This window comes from Condylura cristata, unplaced genomic scaffold (genome assembly GCF_000260355.1).
Source record: "Condylura cristata isolate star-nosed mole 26May11 unplaced genomic scaffold, ConCri1.0 scaffold00025, whole genome shotgun sequence".
NCBI lineage: Eukaryota > Metazoa > Chordata > Mammalia > Eulipotyphla > Talpidae > Condylura > Condylura cristata.
In genome coordinates, this window is record NW_004567126.1 from 31,557,294 (window position 1) to 31,576,577 (window position 19,284).

The 19,284-nt window shown below is 64.4% G+C and overlaps 1 protein-coding gene across 1 annotated transcript; it reads left to right on the forward strand.

Moving 5' to 3' along the window:
* The first annotated feature begins 7,778 nt into the window (after positions 1-7,778).
* Positions 7,779-19,022, forward strand: TIMM44 (translocase of inner mitochondrial membrane 44 homolog (yeast)). The gene is made up of 13 exons (XM_004689417.2): positions 7,779-7,851; positions 9,367-9,468; positions 11,375-11,545; positions 12,244-12,324; positions 12,918-13,067; positions 13,970-14,109; positions 14,340-14,425; positions 14,975-15,067; positions 15,141-15,265; positions 16,055-16,105; positions 17,562-17,651; positions 18,191-18,301; positions 18,555-19,022. The coding sequence occupies exons 1-13, from the start codon at positions 7,807-7,809 to the stop codon at positions 18,672-18,674; spliced, it is 1,365 nt and encodes a 454-aa protein (XP_004689474.1). The 5' UTR covers positions 7,779-7,806; the 3' UTR covers positions 18,675-19,022.
* The last annotated feature ends 262 nt before the right edge of the window (positions 19,023-19,284 follow it).

Here is a 19,284-nt window from a genome sequence, read left to right on the forward strand (position 1 = left end):
GCAGTGATGGGCTGCTTTTTAGTTACCAGTATCATGGAATTGTGGCATTATCTGTCTGTGTGTTTCTTTACTTGTGCATTACGTAAGCAGAGGTGCTGACTGCTAGGCACAGCCTTCTCCAGAGCGGGCTGGTGTCCTGACAAGCCCTTGGACCACTTGAGGCTGCCCGCTCTGCCCCGTTTCCCTGCTGGTTCATGAAGGCGCCGCCAGCTGTGTGCGGTGCCCTCACAAACCTAAGATGTTGCCATATTCTTTTCCCACAAAAGGCCAAATTCATACTTTGAGGCCTTGTCTTGCAAGTTGGCCAAGTGCCATGAGGAGCCGTTTCCTCCCCCAGAAGTGTCCAGACCCAAGTCAGAGCCTGGGTGTGTGCCTCTTCCTAGCACCAAGGCCCTTGCCTGCATTCAACGCAAGCCGGTCCCCCTTCTCGCCACCCCATAGAGCTCCTCACCCTGGGACCAGAATAGACAGACCTTTCGGGTGGGGGCAGCTTTGCGCCGGTGTCTTCCCGAAGGGGAGATGCCACCTTCTGCGTCTCCTCGTCGGCAGACGTTCCCGCCGGCTTTGCTAGCGCTCAGTTTCTTGCAGAGCTCTGCCCTGATGTAAACTGACACGACCGTGGGCTGCAGCCGGCAGCCTGCTCCTCCCTCCTCCCTTCCCTAGTGTCGCAGCGATTCTCTGACGCTGGCGCAGGGAGAGTGAGATAGGAAGGACTTGGGGACCTTTGAAAGTTACCTTTGAAGTTTCTTGGTTCAGCACGATTCTCATTTGACGTGATCTCTCTCTGAACAGCCTTTCAGCTCAAAACCCAATTCATGTCTTTGGGAGTTGTAGTTTGCAAGTGTGGAAGGATTTAGCTTCTGAGATGGCAGTCCTGGAAGCAGGGTCACTCCCGAGGAGGCCGAGGCCCTGTGGCCCCATGGCCAGAGAGCTTGTTCCCTCTTCTCAAGGCTTGTTTGTGAAGGAGGATCCTGGTTGTTTTTTTTTTTCCTAAGTTACAGTACAAAAGGGACATTTAAAATTTTTACATCGATTAATCATACTGTATTTCGCAAAATGAATGCCCTCCTTTTATTTAGGAATTTTGATGAAAAGAAGGAAGAGTAGATAATGTTAGTTTATCAAAAGTTTGGTTTGGTAACTGTATACCAAAGAGGCTTGGGTTGATTCTCTTTTGGCCTGTATAGCTTCCTCTCGTAGCTGTGTGCTAAGCAGCTCCACATTTGTGAACCTGATTCCAGTTTGAATTGTCCGTTTTTCCCCCTGGCCTTCGCCTCCGGTGTGACATGCCTGGCCCCGGTTCTCTGCTCTGGCTGTGTTTCTGGGTCATTCTGTGACTGAGATGTCCCCACTCCATCTGGCCAGAGTAGCTGAAAGGGGCTTGCTTGGCCTGGCAGGTGGCGCAGGTGGGTTCCAGCTCCTTGCTCCCGGCGCTGAGTCTCCCTTGCCAAGGGCAGCTGCCTTAACCTTCAGCATCCACGCTTGGCGTCGTGCTGGCAGCCCGCCCCCGGCCCGCGCCACCTGCGCTCAGACCCGGCGCCTGGAGCCGGCCGCTGGCGGGCGGGGCTGGCCCTGCCGGAGCCGGCAAGTAGAGGAGCCCCGGACAGCTCTTGGCAACACCTGCCTGGCCTGCATCCCAGGGAGTCACTGGCCTGGAAGGTGTTCACCCCGCCCACCGTTGGGCTTCACGTTCAAAGTGGACGTCGTCCAGCTGCTCCTGTTTGTGTCTGATTCAGCCAGATTTTACCTTGTCCGTGCGCGTTGCAGCCACCGGGCTGGAGAAAGGGGAGCGAGAATCAACTGCCAGGGCCTCTTCCCGAGCCCCGAGCCCCGCCCAGCCCTTGCCTGACACTGTCCTTCTCCTTCCCAGGATGTACGGCATCTTCTGGGACCTGAGGCAGCGCCTCGGGAAATCTCCCGAGGGGGCTCCCCAGGTCTGCCCTGGCCGCCGCGCCCTGGCCGACCGGCCGTCTCCAAGCCCGCCTTGCCTCGGACCCCAGTGATTGTACCATCTATTTCCCACAACCTGCGGTGACATAATTCAGTTTTGCTTTTGGTCGTTAGCATGAAAGGCCCCTGCAAGCCCCGCAGGGCTGGCAGCCGCCTGGCCAGAAGGGCCGTTCCTGCCCCCGGAGGGCAGGCGCATCGGGCCGCCGCCTCTGCGGTCACGGTCTCTGCAGCGACGGCCAGGGGCTCGCCACCATCCCGTGTTGTGCAGGAGGCGGGTAGACGTCTGTATGTTAGTGTGTTTTAAGTTATTGATTTGTTTTATATAAAGTAATTTATTTTTCAGGTACCATTTTTCATTTTAACTTTGTTTTTACATGGGTTTGTTTTCAATAAAGTATGACACTGCTGTCCAAAAGTCAACAATAAAATGAATCCCATTGTGTTCTTTTGAGGATGCTCATGTAACTAGCTTTTTTTACATTATTTTCAGGAAAAAACAGCCCTTCTCAGTTTTCCATCTCCACATTGGCCTTTTTAATCTTGTGAATAAATGTTCTTTAGTGTTTTAGGAGGAAAAAGCAAACCTAGATTTTGATAATCCAGAAGATTTCCGATTAATAAAGAAGCTTTGAAAGAAGACCATTTTTCAAAATTTTAGTGAAGTGTGAATATTTTTTGTCAATGGCTTTCTCAAAGAGAATGAAACTTTTGCACCATTTTCAGAGTTTTTATAGAGATGCCAAATTGATATATTTACATGTAATGGAAACATGAAAAAGTTTTATTAAACAATTGTTCATAGCTGTGTAGACATTTTAATTCAGTTTCCAAAGCTCTCAAAGCGTATTTTTGAAGTACAGCGTGTTGGTTCGGGTGTTTGACCCCAAAGCACTGAGCTGTCGGATGCTCCGTTCTTTTCACAGGTATCAGGTCTGTGTTAGACGCTGTATGTTAACTATGACTGGAATTCTGTGATGTTCTGGTAATAAATGTGGGATCACTGAGATGTGGTGGTGTAGGGGTGATGGTGTGTGACTGGCACAGCCAGAGCTGAGTAGAAGGTGCCCGCCGGCCTCCTCCCAGCCGGCGTGGCTGCTCCGCCACACTCGCCTTGCCGCGGGGCGGGTCACCCTGGACAGCCCGCCTAGAGCGAAGACTGGACCCTGGCGACAGTGGCTGCCCCGCCCCACCCTGCCCCAGGCCCAGAGGCCCCTGTCCGGGCCCCGCTGCCCCTGGGTTTCCTGCTCCCCACCTCCGAGCCCTGTGGCCATTTCAGATGTCACAGAGCCAAGCTGGTGATGAGAAGATGGGGGGCGAGGGCGGCTCCCCAGAGGCAGGACATGCCTGGGCCTCGGTGCCGCCCGCCATCCGGGTGCCGGGCACAGCCACCAGCTCCCGGCTCCGCTCTGCCCGCTGGGTGAGCTCACAGCGCCCACGACTCGGGTCAGGGACATCCTGGCAGAAGTCACTCTGGACCCGTGGCCGGCCGAGGCCGTGGCGCCGCCGCCCCGCACTGCCGAGCCCCTCTCTGTGCTCCTTGTTCAGTGTCCAGCTCGCCCTCTCCAGGTGTGGGTGGCCCACGGCCTCTGGGAGGCCTCAGGCCGCCCACCCGTGTCAGCCCTAGGGAGGCGGCCTGCAGCGCCTGGGGACAGGGCTCCCCGCTCGGCAGAGGGCTCCAGGCGTGCGCCTCCTGGCCGGGGGCCTTCCCGGGGGCTCCTGGGGCCTCCGGGACGCTCCTGCACTCAGGTCTGCAGCTACTGGCGGCCATCGCGGCGCCGCCCGCCTGGGCCTCAAGCAGCGCTCCTCCGCCCGAGGTGCCCGCGCCCAGGGCCCCGTTAGACCCTGCGCCCCACTTGGGCGGGCCGGCCTGAGCCTGCGTCCCCGGAGCCCCGGGCGACGCAGGCGGCTTCCAGGCTGCCGTGAGTGGGGTGTGTTTTGATGGAATCTTCGCCTCCCTCTTCTCCATCTCTTGCCTGGAACAGGCAACTCCCCTTCACCCCAGAATGTCGGATCCTAAGAGGCCGAACACCGATGGGGCGGGCTGGGGGGCTCTTGCACAGAAGCCGCAGTACAGGCCGTTCTCATCGTTCCTTCAAGGTGAAGGGGCTGCGGCCCTGCAGCACCCCAAAGTCGTACGCACAGTGTGGTCCGGAGAGCTGCTTGTGACGTGGGCGTGAGGGCCCCGTGCGCCCACCTTGTTCCTTGCCCCGGCCTGGTGCCCCAGGGAGCAGGGCAGGTGGTGGGTCAGGGACCCTGAGCTCTGGCAAGCAACAGCCCCGGAGGTGACACTTGCACCTGCTTGGCCTGGTGCTGGGCCCGTCTTACCCCACTCGGGTCCAAAAGAACACCGAGGGCCCCCGTGCACGTTCGGGGTACAGCGGAGGGCGGGCCGCAGGGCGCCTTTGGCGGCTCCACAGTGAGCTCACAGGAGTTCCAAGGGGCTGGGAACGGGGGACGTGAGGCTGTCTCAGCCGTTGGGGGTGCTCCGCAGGGACCTCACTGCCCTCAGGGCCTGGTCAGGAGGGCCCCCAGCTGCTCTGCACTCACCTGACACCCCAAAGCGAAGCGCGGCCTGTTGGCAAACGCCGCTCAGTACTGGAGAATCTTCATAGAGGCCTCCCGGCCCCTAAGTAGAGGCCTGTCTGCGCTCTGCCTCTCGACTGTCTGCTTTGGGGTTCGGTCAGGCATGGGAAGTTGGGGGGCAGAGGCGGTGTGCTGCTTCCTGCCAGCTCTGCCTGGCCACATGCGTGGGTCAGGGCCTGCACCGAGGCCACGTGCGTGGGTCAGGGCCTGCACCGAACCCAGGTTTTGGTGTGGGAATCAAAACCCTTCATCTGTGTCCTGCAAGCCGCATCCTGAGGGAGGGGTGGAGCTCGGCCCACCGTCCCGCAGGAGGGGCCAGGAGCTGGGCACGGCCCGGCCTGCAGGCGAGCTGGTGCTGGCGGACAGCGGGCCCGAGACCTCCAGCGCCCTCCTTTACGACGCTCCGAGCCCGTCAGCCCGCCCTGGTCACCAGGGCCAGCGCCCAGGGCCCGCGGAAGTGGCTCAAACCAGCCCATCCCAAGCTGCGGCCGACTCGCCCACTCCTCCCCGCAGGCAGCACTGTGCGCACCCCACCCGCGCGGCGCCCCCCCACCCCGCCTCCTGACAGTCTGCGCCTCGTCAGGCCAGAGTGTGAGGCCCACTCCTCCCTCTCGGGCTGCAGCTGGCCGCTCTCCTAGCGGCTGTCCTGCAGGCCGCGCCCCCACAAGTAGCGATAAACGGGGGCTTTAAAGCGTACCACCTCTTCTGCTCCCCACTCTGTCTCTGGGGAAGCCTCTCACCCCTGCTCCCGCGCTTCTGGCCTGTACCCCAGTTCTATACATACATAAATCAATTTGTGTCAGGTGGGACATGTGACAAAGTGTCCCCTCGGGCCACTGCTGACCCAGCTCCGGCACCAGGCATGTGCCGCCCATCCCACGCCCCTCAGCTCTAGCTCCCCACACCCCATGTTTGTCTTTCACGGTAATGTGCCCGGTTCAAAGCACACGAGGCCCAAAGGTGAGGCCTCCCCTCCCCCCTCACCCCCCCACCCCCGTCCTGACTGCCAGCTCCCCCCCTTCCTTGAGCTGCCTGGTTGGGCCCCACCTTCCAGCAAGCCCTCAGACCTGTGTGGGGTTAGGGGCCACTGCCTCAGCCCACGCCCCGGTTTATACACTGGGCCGCCCCCCGGCAGGGAATCACCAGGCCCCCAAGCACCCCTGCTTCTGCCACACCCCCCGGCAGCACGGCTTGGGGGCACCAATGCAGGCGTAAAAGTGGAGGGACCATTTGCAGAGGGGGGCCAGGGGGCCCACAGATAGCAGCCCCCCCCAACCACCAGCAAGGAAGCGGATTATCAGCGCAACATCTACAAGCAGTTGTCGTCGTTCTTTCGACAGCCTGAAGGGACCGAGAAGTGGGTTCCTTCCCAGAACCCCCAAGCTCAGCTCGATTTTGGCCTTGAACCCAGCTGCTCCCACGGCCTCTCCCGGCTCCCTGCCGTGGGCCTCATCACCTCATCCTCCCCAGCAGCCCAGCCTGTAGACACACTCCCACCTCTGCCATCCGGAACAGTCAAGCCCTTAACCAGGCCAGCAAACAGCTCGGCCCAGAGCCACAGCCCACACCTGGGCGGCAGCTGCGGGCGCGTGGGAACCGTCTGGGCAAAACTGCAGCCTGGTGGTGCGAAGCAGTCAGAGGCCGTTGTAAAGTCGGCCAACTTGAGGATGCGGTTGGTTCAGTCTTAGAAGACATTCATCTTCATCATTCGTGAGAGCCCTTGTCCCCCTACAAATAAGAGGGGGTGTGTTTGTGCACATAAGAACTGGGGTGCAGGTGTGAGGATGCACCAGAGACATAGGGGGGAGCAGGACAGACAGGTCAGCTGAAACACACTGCTGAGGGGAGCAGCGGGAGACAGGAGGGGTCTGCTGCGCCCTGGGGTCCCGCCTTGGAATCGCTGAGGAGTCTTCTTTGAGGTCTTCCTTCCTTTACTTTTTCTTCTATATAGATTTCCGCCCAAAATGCAGTGTCCTGGCGTCATCACTGCAGCCGGGGAGTCTGTCTCGGCGTTTCTGCCGTAAAATTGCTCGACTCCGTGCTTCGAACCCGGTCAGCGAGTCCTTTACTAAGGAGCCCCTCGCCCTCGCCGCGGAGCCATGACTCTTCAGCCGCGGGCTCGCCCCCGTGGGCTGGGCACAGCTTAGAGTCGGGACCGTCTGGGCCTGCCCTCCGTGGCTGTGTTGGAGATGCGGTCTGCGCTTGTCCGGAGCTGTGCCTTTGGGCCGCGACTTGGCCTTGGCCAGGGCGGCCGTTTTGCCCACCGGGCCCTCGGGTGGCACGGTGAGGCTGGGAGCTGGCGGCGGCCATGGCGGCCTCACCAAGATGTGGGGCCAAAAGGAGCTGCACTTTACTTCTGGGCCACTGATGGGCTCATTGGACAGCACTCTGGGTGTCCGTTTCCAAAGAACCCCGTCTTCTTAGTGACAAACCCGACCCCACTGCTTTTAACTAGTCTGTTGCTTTCGGAGCAAAGACGGCAAACGAGCCCCAAACCCTCACTGCTTCCACCTTGCAGGCGAACGTCCGAGGGCCAGAGGACACAGCTGCTCCAGCTTGAAGCCAAGGAGTGGACATTGCCTTCCTGGGCATTGGACAGTGAACAGACCTGATCGCAGTTTAATAATACAGAGGGCTTCAAAGGGGCAGACCCCAACATTCATTAACTTCCCCAGGGGACGCTCGGCCACCGCTGCCCAGCCGTGGACTGCTTGCGCGCGCCAAGGCACCGCCACGTGGCGGCGGCATTCTCTAAAGGAACGCAGGCTCCAGGTGCTGAACGATCCTGAGCTGCTGGGGGCAAAGCGCGCAGACCCACGCTGGTCAGCGGAGCACTGGCCCGTCCCCAGCCTGGCCTCAAGTCTCCCTTTCAGTTCTGGGCCCACAAAAATGGGCTAATTCGTTCGTGGTTTTGGAGAAGCCCTTTCCGTCACTGTCAGTCAATGCCGCGAAAGCCAGAGTCACTCTGAACGGGCCGATCCTCCAGGCTCAGTCGGAACCTCACTGAAAGGGTCCGTGCGCCCGCGCGCCCCAGCGCCCCTCGAGTCCACCCCCGCGTCCCCAGACCCCACCCCATCTCAGTCTCATCCAACCATAGATCGCTGTCTCCCAGAAGTCCCGCCCCCAGCCGGCCGGAATGCCCAATCATAGGCCTCTGCTTCTCCGAGGCTCCGCCCCTAGCTCCCGCTTTTCCCAGGCCCTAGCTGCGCCAGCTGACGCGGCAGATGACGCCATCGGGCCGCGCCGCGGGAAGGTCACACGGAATGTTTCAACATGGCGGCGGCGGCTCTGCGAGGAGGCTGGTGCCGCCGCCCGAGGGTGAGCAGACTTGAGCGACTGAGAGGACGAGCCTCGCGGGGCTGCTGGGCCGCGGCCTCCACGTCCTCCTCAGGCCCTTGGTCCCCGCGGTCCTTCCCCGGGGGTGGGGTCGTTGGGCCAGCCGGGGCGAGAGCAGGTGCCCGGAGCGAGGCCTGAGGGTGGGGCCCATGCGCGCCCGAACCTGGCCGCGGCGCTCGGCTTCCGGCGGCGCGGAGCCCCGGCCGGGCGGACCGCACGTGTGCGGGCAGCGAATGGTGACCGCAGCGCCAGTGAAAGAGTAGCGGGGCGGGGGCCGGGGGGGGGCAGAAACCGTGACGGTCACCGTCTGCGTCTGTGCCAGACCCTCCACCGAGAGCCTCCCCTGCGCCGCCCGTCCCAGCTCCACGCGAAGGCGTGGGGGTCCTCGAGGGCCCCGGGAGTCAAGCTGCGCAGCGCCTGTGGGGGGCAAGAGTACTTGTTGCCGCTGTCGCTGTTGCATAGGTGGGAAACTGGGGCGGCAGGTGAAGCGCCTGCGCAAGCGTCAGAGTTGGTGGAGAGGCTGACCTGTCTACATCGCGGTCAGCCTGACGAGAGCCGCCCACTGTGGAGCAAGGAAATACCCGTGGGGCCCAGTGTGGGAGAAAGTTGTGTGCAATTCAGGGCTGAGAGAGTGAGTGGCAGCGTGCCTTTGGAGCCTGTGTTCAGAGGATGAGTTTAGGATTTGGGCGCAAGACCTGTGGCGAACCAACCACAGCTTTGGTCTCTGGGATTTCTCTCCAAGTTGGCCATCCACTTCAGCCTCCCACTGTTGCCGAAATCAGTGGCATCGGGGGAGTGGAGAGGCAAGCAGAGGTAAAGCAAGTTTTTTAAGCGTTTTCCCTGAAGAACCGGGAGTTTGCTTAGCTTCCTGGAGAGAGGAGGCGTGGCAAAGGCCCAGGGAGCCTTCTGTCCAGTCATGGACATCAGTGCCCGGCGCAGGCGCTTCCCTCACGAAGCTGAAGTTCGTTGTTTGGTAGGAGAAGAAATGCCTTTCACGTGCAATTAGCTGGTCCTTTTTCCAAAGCTCCCGTAAGCTGCCCTGCCTGCAGCCCACCCCAGACCGGGTTTATTCAGGGGTCGTCCCTGGGGCAGGCAGTATCGGTTCTTACCTCTGAAAGCCCGGGTTTCTGGTGCTGGAAGTGGAACGGGCTTGCGAGGGACTTGCCACCAGCACCAGAGCTCTGGACGCCTCTTGTCACCCTAGGGTGGAGTCGGACTGGCACATTTAGCTTTCGTCTCCATAGGTTGGCATTTGCGGGGACCCATCTGGTCTCCCCCAGTTCAGAAGTGAAAGGAGGGGATCTGGAGTTGCGGTCCCAGCATTTTTTTTCTCTCCACCATACTCTACTGGCTTCTCAGACTGGGGAATGGCGGCGTGTCCAGCCTACGGCAGCCGTGAGATGAGAGCCAGCAGCACCCACAGGCAGTGCTGCCTGTCGTGGGCCGCCGCCCCGCCGCCCTCTCTGCTGAGCGGACCGTTCTCTTCTCTCCCATTAGAGATGCCTGGGCAGTGGAGTCCAGCTTCTTTCCAGCCACAACCTAGTGCTGCTACCCCATGGCACCTATCAGATCTGCCAGCCACGTAGAGACCTGCCCCTGGTGAGTGACTCGGGACGCAGAGGGCTGGGAGGTGCCTGGAAAACCAGGCCCTGTGGACAGGAGAGAGGACGGCCGGAAGCTGCCTCCTCTGCAGCGGCCTCTGATTGGCAAGCACTCTGCCAGAGTTACAGGGCCCAGGCGCCCAGTCCTCTTAGCATCCTGAGAAGTGCTTGAATTGTCGGCTAGGGCTTCTGGCTCGTGCGTCGGCTGTACGGCCAGGAAAGCGTCAGCATGCCTGAAGTCTGCTTCCCGCCCCACCCCGTGCAGAGCCCTTCCCTTTTCTGGGTGCTAGGCTTGCGTGTGAGCAGCCACCTGTCGTCTCCAGGGACTCAGTTTCCCTGGCCTACATCTCGCCCTTTGTTTATGCTGTTCTTCACTGGTGGCATTTTCCAGAGCTTTTGCCCTCCAGTCTGTCCCGTGACTGCTTCTGTTGGGGCCTCAGCACCGTGGGCCCCACCCTCCCCAGAGCCGCATGTTGGACAGCCCACACCCCCTTCCCTCCGAGTCTCGCGCCGACCCTTTCCCTGTCTGCCCCCGCAGACCGTGGTCACCGTAGGCAGTGGCACTGCTGTCCAGGACCCAGTGTGGAGTCAGACAGCGCCTCAGAGAGGCCTGTCGTGGTGCCCTCTGGGTGTCCAGCCTGAGGGTGCACAGCAGAGCGGCTGCCAGGCGATGCAGCCCCTGCACCTTGAGCCTCGACCCCCCGAGAAAGGCCGGCTGGGATATGTCCGGGTGAGGAGGCAGCCTGCCAGGGCCAGCCTGGCGCGGCTTTTGGCTAGTTTGACAGGCCCAGGGAGGCTGTGAGCCCTGAAACTGGCCAATGGCGCCGCCCGACGCAGCCGCACAGGTGCCTGGGCAGTGCCGGAGCCCTTGACGCGGGCTCTCTCTCCCGAGCCCGATGTCGAGCCGTGGCTGTGGTGGTGCAGCAGGCCCCTCGGAGGCGCTGTCTGACCCCACACTGGGTCTTGGACAGCAGTGCCACCGCCTACGGTGACCAGAGCCGCGGGTTTTCTCTCAGCCCCAGGGTCTGGCCGCCCGGTAGCAGGTTTCCCGTGGGACCCGAGTGGGCGCGCTCTGATCTCAGTCCTGAGGACCGACAAGGAGTGGTCCGCCAGGCCCTGGGCCCTGGGCTCATGCACAGCCCAGCTGGACCCATCGGAGCGAGTGTCCAGCCCCCGGGAGCGCAGAGCAGGGCTGGTGCCTCTGGGCGATGAGTCATCCTCAGCTCCCCCCTGAGCCCACGACCCCTCGGGTTGCCCTTTGCCCCGACCTGCTCAGCTTGCCGCCCAGCATTACCGGCACCGCCTTTTGCTTTGTTTTTAATGGTTTCAGAGTTACAGAAAATTTGAAGGCCAAGAACAGAGAGTTCCCATAGACCGCCCCCACTGGACAGTTTCCCCTTGGCTCTTCACATCTCCTGGTCCGTTTGGTACAGGGATGGGCCGGGTGGATACACAGTAACTGAAGCATTTTCCTCCAGCCGCATGCTGGGCTTTGCCCTTGGCGGGGTTATAGGCCTGGGCATAACCCGGGGGGCACGCAGCCCCCCCACCCCGCGCCCGGCCGCCCTCCGCCCTCCCCACAGCACGGCCCCCTCCGGAGCCCCGGCCGCTGGTCTGCTTTTCACTGAAATATGATCTTTGTCTACGTGGTAAACTCACGCTGTTCTCCCGGACTGTATCGCACTGTTTCTGTTGCTGAGCGGCCCCTCGCGGGGGTCGGCCCGTGTCACCCCGAGCGGCCCCTCGCGGGGGTCGGCCCGTGTCACCCCGAGCGGCCCCTCGCGGGGGTCGGCCCGTGTCACCTGGGTCTGCCAGAGCTCCTCCTCGTCGGAAAGGCGGTGGCTCTTCTCCTTAAATCTTCACCAGAAACGGGAAAACCTCCATTTCTTTCACGTGTTTTCTAGTCTAAGTCCTATTCTTCTGGGAACAGAAAAGGCTTTCTCTCCGGCCTGCTTGATAACATCAAACAAGAATTAGCCAAAAACAAAGAAATGAAAGAAAGTATAAAAAAGTTCCGCGACGAAGCCAGGAAGCTGGAGGAGTCAGATGCGCTCCAGGAAGCCAGGAGGAAATACGTGAGTCCCTTTGTCCCGGGCCCGGCCGCCACACTCGGCGCTGGCCTCGGGGGCTCAGTGCCCCCAAACCAGGCCTGAGACGCGCCGCCCAGCACCGGCGGGGCCGTGGGCCTCGTGCGGGTGTGCTGTCCTTTCCTGCCGCCGGCTCCCCGCAGGCCCGGGCGGGCAGATCCCCCGCTGCCGGCGGCCACGTTCTTTCGCCAAGACCCCGCGGCCGCATCTGCCCTCCCGCAGGCCGTGGCGAGGTTTGTTCCCTCCGAGCGTCCCCCTTCACTCCTCGGGCACCTGCCCTGGAGGGGGCCCGACTCTGTGGCCCCTTTCATTCAGGAGAGGGTGGGAGGAAGGTTCTGGGGGCAGGGCGGGCTGGGGTGGGCTGGCGGCCAGGCGTGCGATGTACACAGCTGAGGGGCAGGACAGGCAGGCCGCGCTCTGGGCCTGGGCCTGGGCCTCAGGACGCCCCGTTGAGTACCTGCCGCTCAGAGGGAGACTTGGGGTCTGGGCTCCTGTGCTCAGGAGGGTCCCAGCCTGTCGGCCTTCGGCTGCTGATAGCCACAAGCCCAGCCGTGGGCAGTGCCAGGCCCTGGGGTGGGGAAAGAGGCAGGGTGGCAGGGGAGGAGGGCTGCTGAGAACGCTTCTTCAGACTTTTGGCTGCCGGGTGACTGCTGTCTTGTGACAGAAAGACACGTCCCTTTCCTCAGAAAACCATTGAGTCGGAAACGGTCCGGACCAGCGAGGTGATAAGGAAGAAGCTGGGCGAGCTCACAGGCACCGTGAAGGAGGTGACCGCCTGGGGCCCTGTTCTCCAGAGAAGCAGCGGGAAGAGCTGGGCGCAGGCAGGGTGACTTGGCCCAGGGGCCGGGTAGGCGCGGGCGGCCAGCAGGGAGCGCCAGCCTGCGTGGCAGCTACTGGCGCTGGCAGGAAGACATGGGAGTGGAGACGCGGACGGGCGACAGCGCGCTGGCGTGTCCGCTCGGTGGCTGAGCAGGGGAGGCGGGGAGCAGGGGCTCCCTTGCCTACAGGTAGAAGGGTCACTTGGTCCCCGCGTGGGTGGGGCTGGTGGAGCCCCCGGGGGCGCGGGGGCGCCTCTCTGTTGCCGCCACTCTGTTTCTGCCTCCCCGGGCACAAGAACGGGCAGAGCGTTGCTCCGCTGGGGTCCGAGCCAGCCCGCACCGTTGCACAGACCCCGGCTGCCGCCCTGTGGGCTCTGGGCCGCGGCCCCTGGGGAGAGGCCAGCCCCGCGACGGCAGCCTGAGTCCGGCGCCCCTGAGGTGTCTGCAGTGTCCTGAGCGTGTGCCCCCGAGCACCAGCCCTGGGGGCTGCCCCAGCTGCAGCGGTGAGGAGCTGCAAGGAGCACCCCTCTCTGTCTCAGTAGAGTCTCGATGAGGTCAGCAAAAGTGACCTTGGCCGGAAAATCAAGGAAGGCGTGGAGGAAGCCGCCAAGACTGCCAAGCAGTCGGCCGAGTCCGTGTCCAAGGGCGGGGAGAAGCTGGGCCAGACCGCGGCCTTCAAAGTCCTGTCCCAGGTGAGTGGGCACTGGGGCTCGGGCCCGTGTCCAGGCCCAGCCCCGGCAGGGCGGCCTGGCAGGGCACCTGCTGCAGACGGCAGCCTTTCTCTGACAGGGCCCAGGCGCGGGGAGCCAGGGGCGCGCAGCCAGCACCTCTGGCCGCTTGGTCCTGCCCCGCTGGTCCGTGCCCCGGCGTCTGTCACACTGGGCAGATCCAGGTCCTGCGGTCATTCTGGGAACGGCTCGGCCAACTGCGTGCCGGGCCCCACCGGACCTCAGGCCTCTGGGAGGAAGTCTGAGCCCCTGCTCAAGGGCCCAGGGAGGGTCAAGACAGCCCCCGGGGGCGGCAGACAGGGCGCCAGAGCAGCGGGGTGGGGCGGGGCGGGGCTGGGGTGCACCCTGCTGCGAGCTCTTGGGAAAGTGCTGAGGGGCTGAAGGACGCTGTGTGGTGGGGGGGCGGGGGGGGGCGTTCAGCGGCACAGAGAAGGTGAGACAGGCTTGGGTGGCCGGGGCTCAGCCGGGGTGGGGGGCGGCGTCTAGCCATTTGGAGAGGGTGGTGCAGACTTGGGGTCTGCTCAGAGGGTGGGGTGGGGCGGAGCAGAGGAACATCTTAAACTGCTCCTCCATCTCCCAGTCTGGGCAGAATCAGTGTCAGGTTTCTGGGCTTGGGGGTCAGACTCTGTCTGCCCCTTTTTGGGGGAAGGGGCACAGCTGGAGTCTCGGCTCAGTACTGTTTGTCTCCCCCACGTCTGCTTTGGGTTGCCACCCCAGGGGGGCCCTCGGTGGCCTCCAGGCTGCAGGGAGCACCGAGGCCCGGGCCGGTTCACAGCACGCCCTCGCTGACCTCCGCTGCACAGGCTAACGTCGGGGGTTGGGGGCCCCCACGAACCCACCTCGCGCCCAGCTCTGCTTTTCTCCAGGGGGTAGAAACTGTGAAGAAGGAGATTGACGAGAGTGTCTTGGGGCAGACCGGGCCCTACCGGAGGCCCGAGCGTCTCAGGAAAAGGAAGGAGTTTGCAGGAGAAAAAATCAAGGAGGAGAAAATATTTGAGGCCAACGAGTGAGTAGCAGGCCGCACCCTGGGTTCCGAGGCCCGCGGGGCCCTACCCAGGCGTTTCCCTTCTGCTTGTCCCTGGTGAGTCTGGGGAGGGGGCGGTGGTGGGACAGGGAAGAGGAGGCGGGTGGGGGGGGGGCAAAGGCCACGACCCTGCTGCCGCCCTGACTGCCACAGTAGTGGGAGGGCGGGGGACAGGCCCAGGGCAGCGAGCCCTCACCCTGTCCCTCCCCCAGGGAGGCCCTGGGGGTCGTGCTGCATAAGGACTCCAAGTGGTACCAGCAGTGGAAAGACTTCAAGGACAACAATGTGGTGTTTAACCGTGAGTGGCCATGTGACCCGGCGTGCCCCGGGGCAGCCAGGCCCCCACTGGCTGGAGCAGGAGACGCGTCAGTGGGGTGCCCGGGAGTGCGCGGTGCGGCCCGACGGGAGCAGGCCCAGGGAGCCCGCAGTGCCTCTCACCAGGCGGGCAGGCGGGCACTCTGGCCCCACTGCCTGGCTGGGCGGGATGTGGCCGCACCGCCTGGCGCGGCTGCCCCTGGGAGGGTGGCTCTGGGTTCGGCTGGGCGGCGCTCCGGCCCCACAGCCATTTCCTGCTGGTGTCGCGGACGGTGCACGAGCACCTCTCCCTTCCTGCGGCGCCCTCGAGAGCTGCCTGTGCCTTTCGTGTGAAGGCCAAGGCCAGTGTGGGTGACCTTCATAGTTCACATGGCACCCCCAGGCCCACAGCCGCGGTCTCTGCCCTCCGAGCGGGCTCGGAGAGGTCCCCTCGCTCACCCAGCCAACGTGGAGCGCTGATCTCAGGGCACAGGGAGCCTCTGGGAGGGTGCAAGGTGGTCTGGAAGGGCCCCTGACCCCCCATTTCCCCCAGGATTCTTTGAGATGAAGATGAAGTACGATGAGAGCGACAATGCCTTCATCCGGGCCTCCCGGGCGCTGACAGACAAAGTCACGGATGTGCTGGGTGAGTGGGCGACACGGCCGCCCTGCCCGCCCAGGGAGGGGTCCTGGGCCCTAACCCCGCTGGCTGTCCCCAGGGGGCCTGTTCTCGAAGACAGAGATGTCGGAGGTGCTCACGGAGATCCTCCGGGTGGACCCCACCTTTGACAAGGACCGCTTCCTGCGGCAGTGCGAGGGCGACATCATCCCCAACGTCCTGGAGGTGGGCATCACCCCCCCCCGCCCTCCGGGCAGCGGCCTGTGCGGTTGCCCAGCGTTTGGCCTGCCCACCCTGCCCCGGGCCCAAGTAGGGGAGCAGCAGAGGTGCCTCGGAGCCGCCTGCTCCAGGCTTCGGCTGCCAGCCTGACCCCGCGCCAGTCTCGGCCCTGCGCAGGCCAGTATGGCGGCTGGTGCCCTCTGACACTTCCTGTGTCGGCCACAGACACGGTCCGCTCTGGGGGGAGGTTTCTGGGGTCCTCAGCATGTTCTCTGTGCCCCGCAATTCCTGGGCGCTCCCTCTGCTCTTGGCCTCAAGGTGTGCCCTGGGCTGGCCAGGGCACGTGGCCATCCCAGTGGCCGAGGGTCCCACTGTCCTTTCCCGTCCTGTTCCTTAAGCCCCGTCACAGCCCACCCTCTGCGAGCTCTCCCGAAGCTGGTGCGTTTCTGTCCTGTCTCTGCCCTCCGGCCCCAGCGTGTGGCTGAGGCCAAGGCCTTTTGTGGGACCACAGAGCCCTGCCCCATTTGGGCTCCTGATCCCTCCACCCCCACCTGACTCCCAGCTAGCTCCCTGCCTGCCTGGCCGCGCCCTCCTCCCCCTGGGGCTCCCACCGCCAGCGGGAAGGCTGGATTCCTGCTGGTGCGCAGGGGCCTGGCTTCCTGAGCCCTGCGGCCCATGGCTGTGACTGTGACTGACCGAGGTGGACGCCTCAGGGTGGGCCCTGCGGGAGGGGGAGGTCCTGGGCCCTGGAGCCTGCCTGCGCCTGGCCTCACGGCTCCTGTCCGCCCTTGTCAGGCGATGATCTCTGGAGAGCTCGACATCCTCAAAGACTGGTGCTATGAAGCTGTGAGTACTTTGCTTTCTACTGAGATCTAAGCGGCAAACCGTTTCGCGACCTGCTCGGGTGGCCTGGTCGGGGTTCTCGCGCCGACTGGCTCCCGGCCCAGCCCGCAGCCGCCGGCCGCCGCTGGCCCTGCCCCATCGCGCTCTAGGTCCACAGTGAGCCTCTCCCCACCTGGGCCGCCGGTGGCCTGGGCTGGGGCCTTCCTGTCGCCGTCACTGTTGCCCAGAGACCGGCCCCGTCTTAGGGGCTGCTGCTGAGGTCACCGAGGGGCCTTTGAGTGGACAGCAGTTTGTGGGTGGTCTGAGCCACGGGCTCGGGACGCGCTGGCTGGGGTGGCCGGGACACGGGCTGGGGGCCCGTGGGAGGGGGCCGAAGGGCGGCCAGTCAGTGGGGTGTATGGCTGTTCCTCGCGTGTGCGGTGACCGTGGCCCTGGGCCTCGCTCGGCTCGGCGTTCGGCGTTTGAAGCCTCTCGCGCCTGGCTCGCCACCCCGCCCTGGCGGGGTTGGGCTCCTCGCCCAGCTCGGGGGTCGGGGGCGCCGCACGGCCACACCCCCTCGACTGAGTCATCAGCTGTTCTCGTGGCGAGGTCCCGACTCAGAAGCAGACGGCCTGGAAGGGTTTCCCGCCCGGGGAGGAGCCCGGTGTCCTGAGGAGGCCCGGCCGTCCAGCCCCAGGCAGGCCCTGCGCCCAGGAGCACGCTGTCCGCCGGGGCTGGCCGCCTCCCAGCCGGGGCTCCGTGCTGAGGGGCCGCCCCACCCCTCTCTGGCCGAGTAGCTCCATCTCTGCTGCTGCTACTGCCTGTCCCCAGCGCACCGCTCGGAAGAAGCAGAGAAGCTGCTGGAGGCTTTTTAAACACCCGCACAAACGGTGACTGACCAGGCGGCACTCGGAGCTCGTGCTCGCGTCTCCCCTGTGGGGCCGCAGGCGGCGGCCGCCTGTCTACCAGAGCTGCTCGCTGCCCCTGGGGACGCGGCCGGGGCGCAGCTCCGCACGGTGCTTCCTCAGCTACCAGCTGCCCGGCCCGAGCTCTCCATTGTGGCTGCCTGCTGGGCCTGGAGGGGGCGGCTGTGTCCCCGGACGTCCGGTCCAGCAGAGGCCGGGGCCGCCCGGCAAGGACGCAGACGGCTCTGAGGCCGGCTACACCTGTCCTCTAGTGTTTGACCCCGGGCCGGGACTCCGGGAGGTGAATGTGGGTGTGTCGGGCCGCGATGCCCCCCCCCAGTGTGCCGTGGGTGGGGTGTCCCCACACGGCGCTGTTCCTGTGACAGGGAGGCGCGTGCGGCATCTGCCCCTCCTGGCGTGCACCCCGGGCAGGTGCAGCTTCGGGGCGGTGTGAGCCGGCTAAAAGCAGCCTGGCCACCTGCAGGAGTCCCTCCCCGCCCGGCCCGGGCTGGCGCTGTGCCCTGGGCTCTGGCTGCACCCAGCCTCTGAGGGCCAGCCGCACGCTCTCCTTGCAGACCTACAGCCAGCTGGCCCACCCCATCCAGCAGGCCCGCGCCCTGGGGCTCCAGTTCCACTCCCGCATCCTGGACATCGACAACATTGACGTGAGTCCCTCTTCCGGGCCAGGCCCTCCGCAGCTGGGGAGATCCCTCCCGCGTTGCGTCCCGTCCCGAAGGAGAGCCCCCACCCCGGGAAGACCCATTCAGCCAGGCCCCATAGTCCCATGTCTGGAATATTCTTGGGCCCCCGGGGTGGGCACGGGGGTCTCCCTGGGCTCCTGAGCTGTTACCGGGCAGGGCGGGGTGGGCCCGGGTCATCTGCTCTGCCACCGCTGCCCTGGCTGCCTCGTGGGACCTGAAGGCGAGCTCCCCTCCCCCGCCGGCTGTGTGCAGGGCCTGCTGGGGCTGGCCCTCTGCGGGCGGGCAGCGGCGCTCGGGCCGCGGGAGCCTGGGCACGCGTGTCCTCAGCAGTTTCAGCCCCTCCGGCGGGGTTTGGGCTGTCAGGGAGTCTCACGGGAAATTGCTGCCTGGAACAGGCCAGCGGGAGCTGCAGGCTGTGGGGCGCTGACCGTGGGCAGGTGCTGGACGCTGCACCTCCCGGGGAGGGGCCTGCGGGTGTTCTGAGGCCCCGCATCTGCCCGCAGCTAGCCATGGGCAAGATGATGGAGCAGGGGCCCGTGCTGATCGTCACCTTCCAGGCCCAGCTGGTGATGGTGATCAAGAACCCCAAAGGCGAGGTGGTCGAAGGCGACCCGGTGAGTGAGCGGGGAGGACGGGTGCAGTTGGGGCGCCTCAGCCATCTTGCACCCGGGCTGCAGGTGGGCCTAGGGCAGGGGAGGGCCACACACCTGTGTGACCACCTCCAAGTTGTACCCCCGACCCAGCCTCCACGCTGCTCCCAAGCCGGGAGCCAGGCTGGCGCCCCAACACCTTCCCCTGGCCTGCCGAGCGTCGCGTCGCGGCTCCACCCGCCGCCTGGCCGGCGGCCCCTCACCCTCCGCCCCGCAGGACAAGGTGCTGCGCATGCTCTACGTGTGGGCGCTCTGCCGGGACCAGGACGAGCTCAACCCCTACGCCGCCTGGCGGCTCCTGGACATCTCCGCCTCCAGCACAGAGCAGGTCCTCTGAGCAGGGCCGCGTGGCCGGACTCCGGGCTGGACACCACAGTAGACATGGGACCCGTGTCCACCTGCGGCAGCAGACGGGACGGACTGCGGGCGCCGCCCCTCCGCAGAGGGCTGTAGTGACTGGAAGGGCCGGGGCGGGCGGCCGCGAGCGCCTCCGGCAGGGAAGAGGGGCCGCCGACACTCGGGCCTCTGCGGGTCGGACAGTGCCAAGCGCCCAGGCCCAGGGGCGGTCAGCTGGGCCCCTGCACCCAGTGACCGCGTGGCCAGGCCGTTTCAGCTCCAGTTTTTTAACCTTGCGCCTGCCACCCTGTACATACGCTTGGGGAAATAAACCACGAGTACAGGAGCAACGCGACTTGGGGGTTCCGGACGTCTGTTGGGGCAGTGGGGGCGGGTGTGGGAGCGGAGCCCGCAGGGCGGTGGTGGAGCGTCAATCAAGGTTATTGGATGCCCCGAGCCCCAGAGGGGCCCCCTTGGGGTGTGGGAGGGGGAGACCAGGGTTTTCGGTAACATGGCTGGAGTGTTGGGGTTCGGAGAGCTTGGGCACCCGTGAATGATGCTTGGGGCAAAGGACCTGGGTGTGGGGACCGGGGCGCCCTCGGTGCCTGTTG

Bases quoted from the DNA above. Each gene is read 5' to 3' on its own strand.
- TIMM44 (XM_004689417.2), top strand. From the start codon at position 7,807: ATGGCGGCGGCGGCTCTGCGAGGAGGCTGGTGCCGCCGCCCGAGG. The intron at 7,852-9,366 runs GTGAGCAGACTT...CTCTCCCATTAG, and splicing joins GCTGGTGCCGCCGCCCGAGG to AGATGCCTGGGCAGTGGAGT. The intron at 17,652-18,190 runs GTGAGTCCCTCT...ATCTGCCCGCAG, and splicing joins TGGACATCGACAACATTGAC to CTAGCCATGGGCAAGATGAT.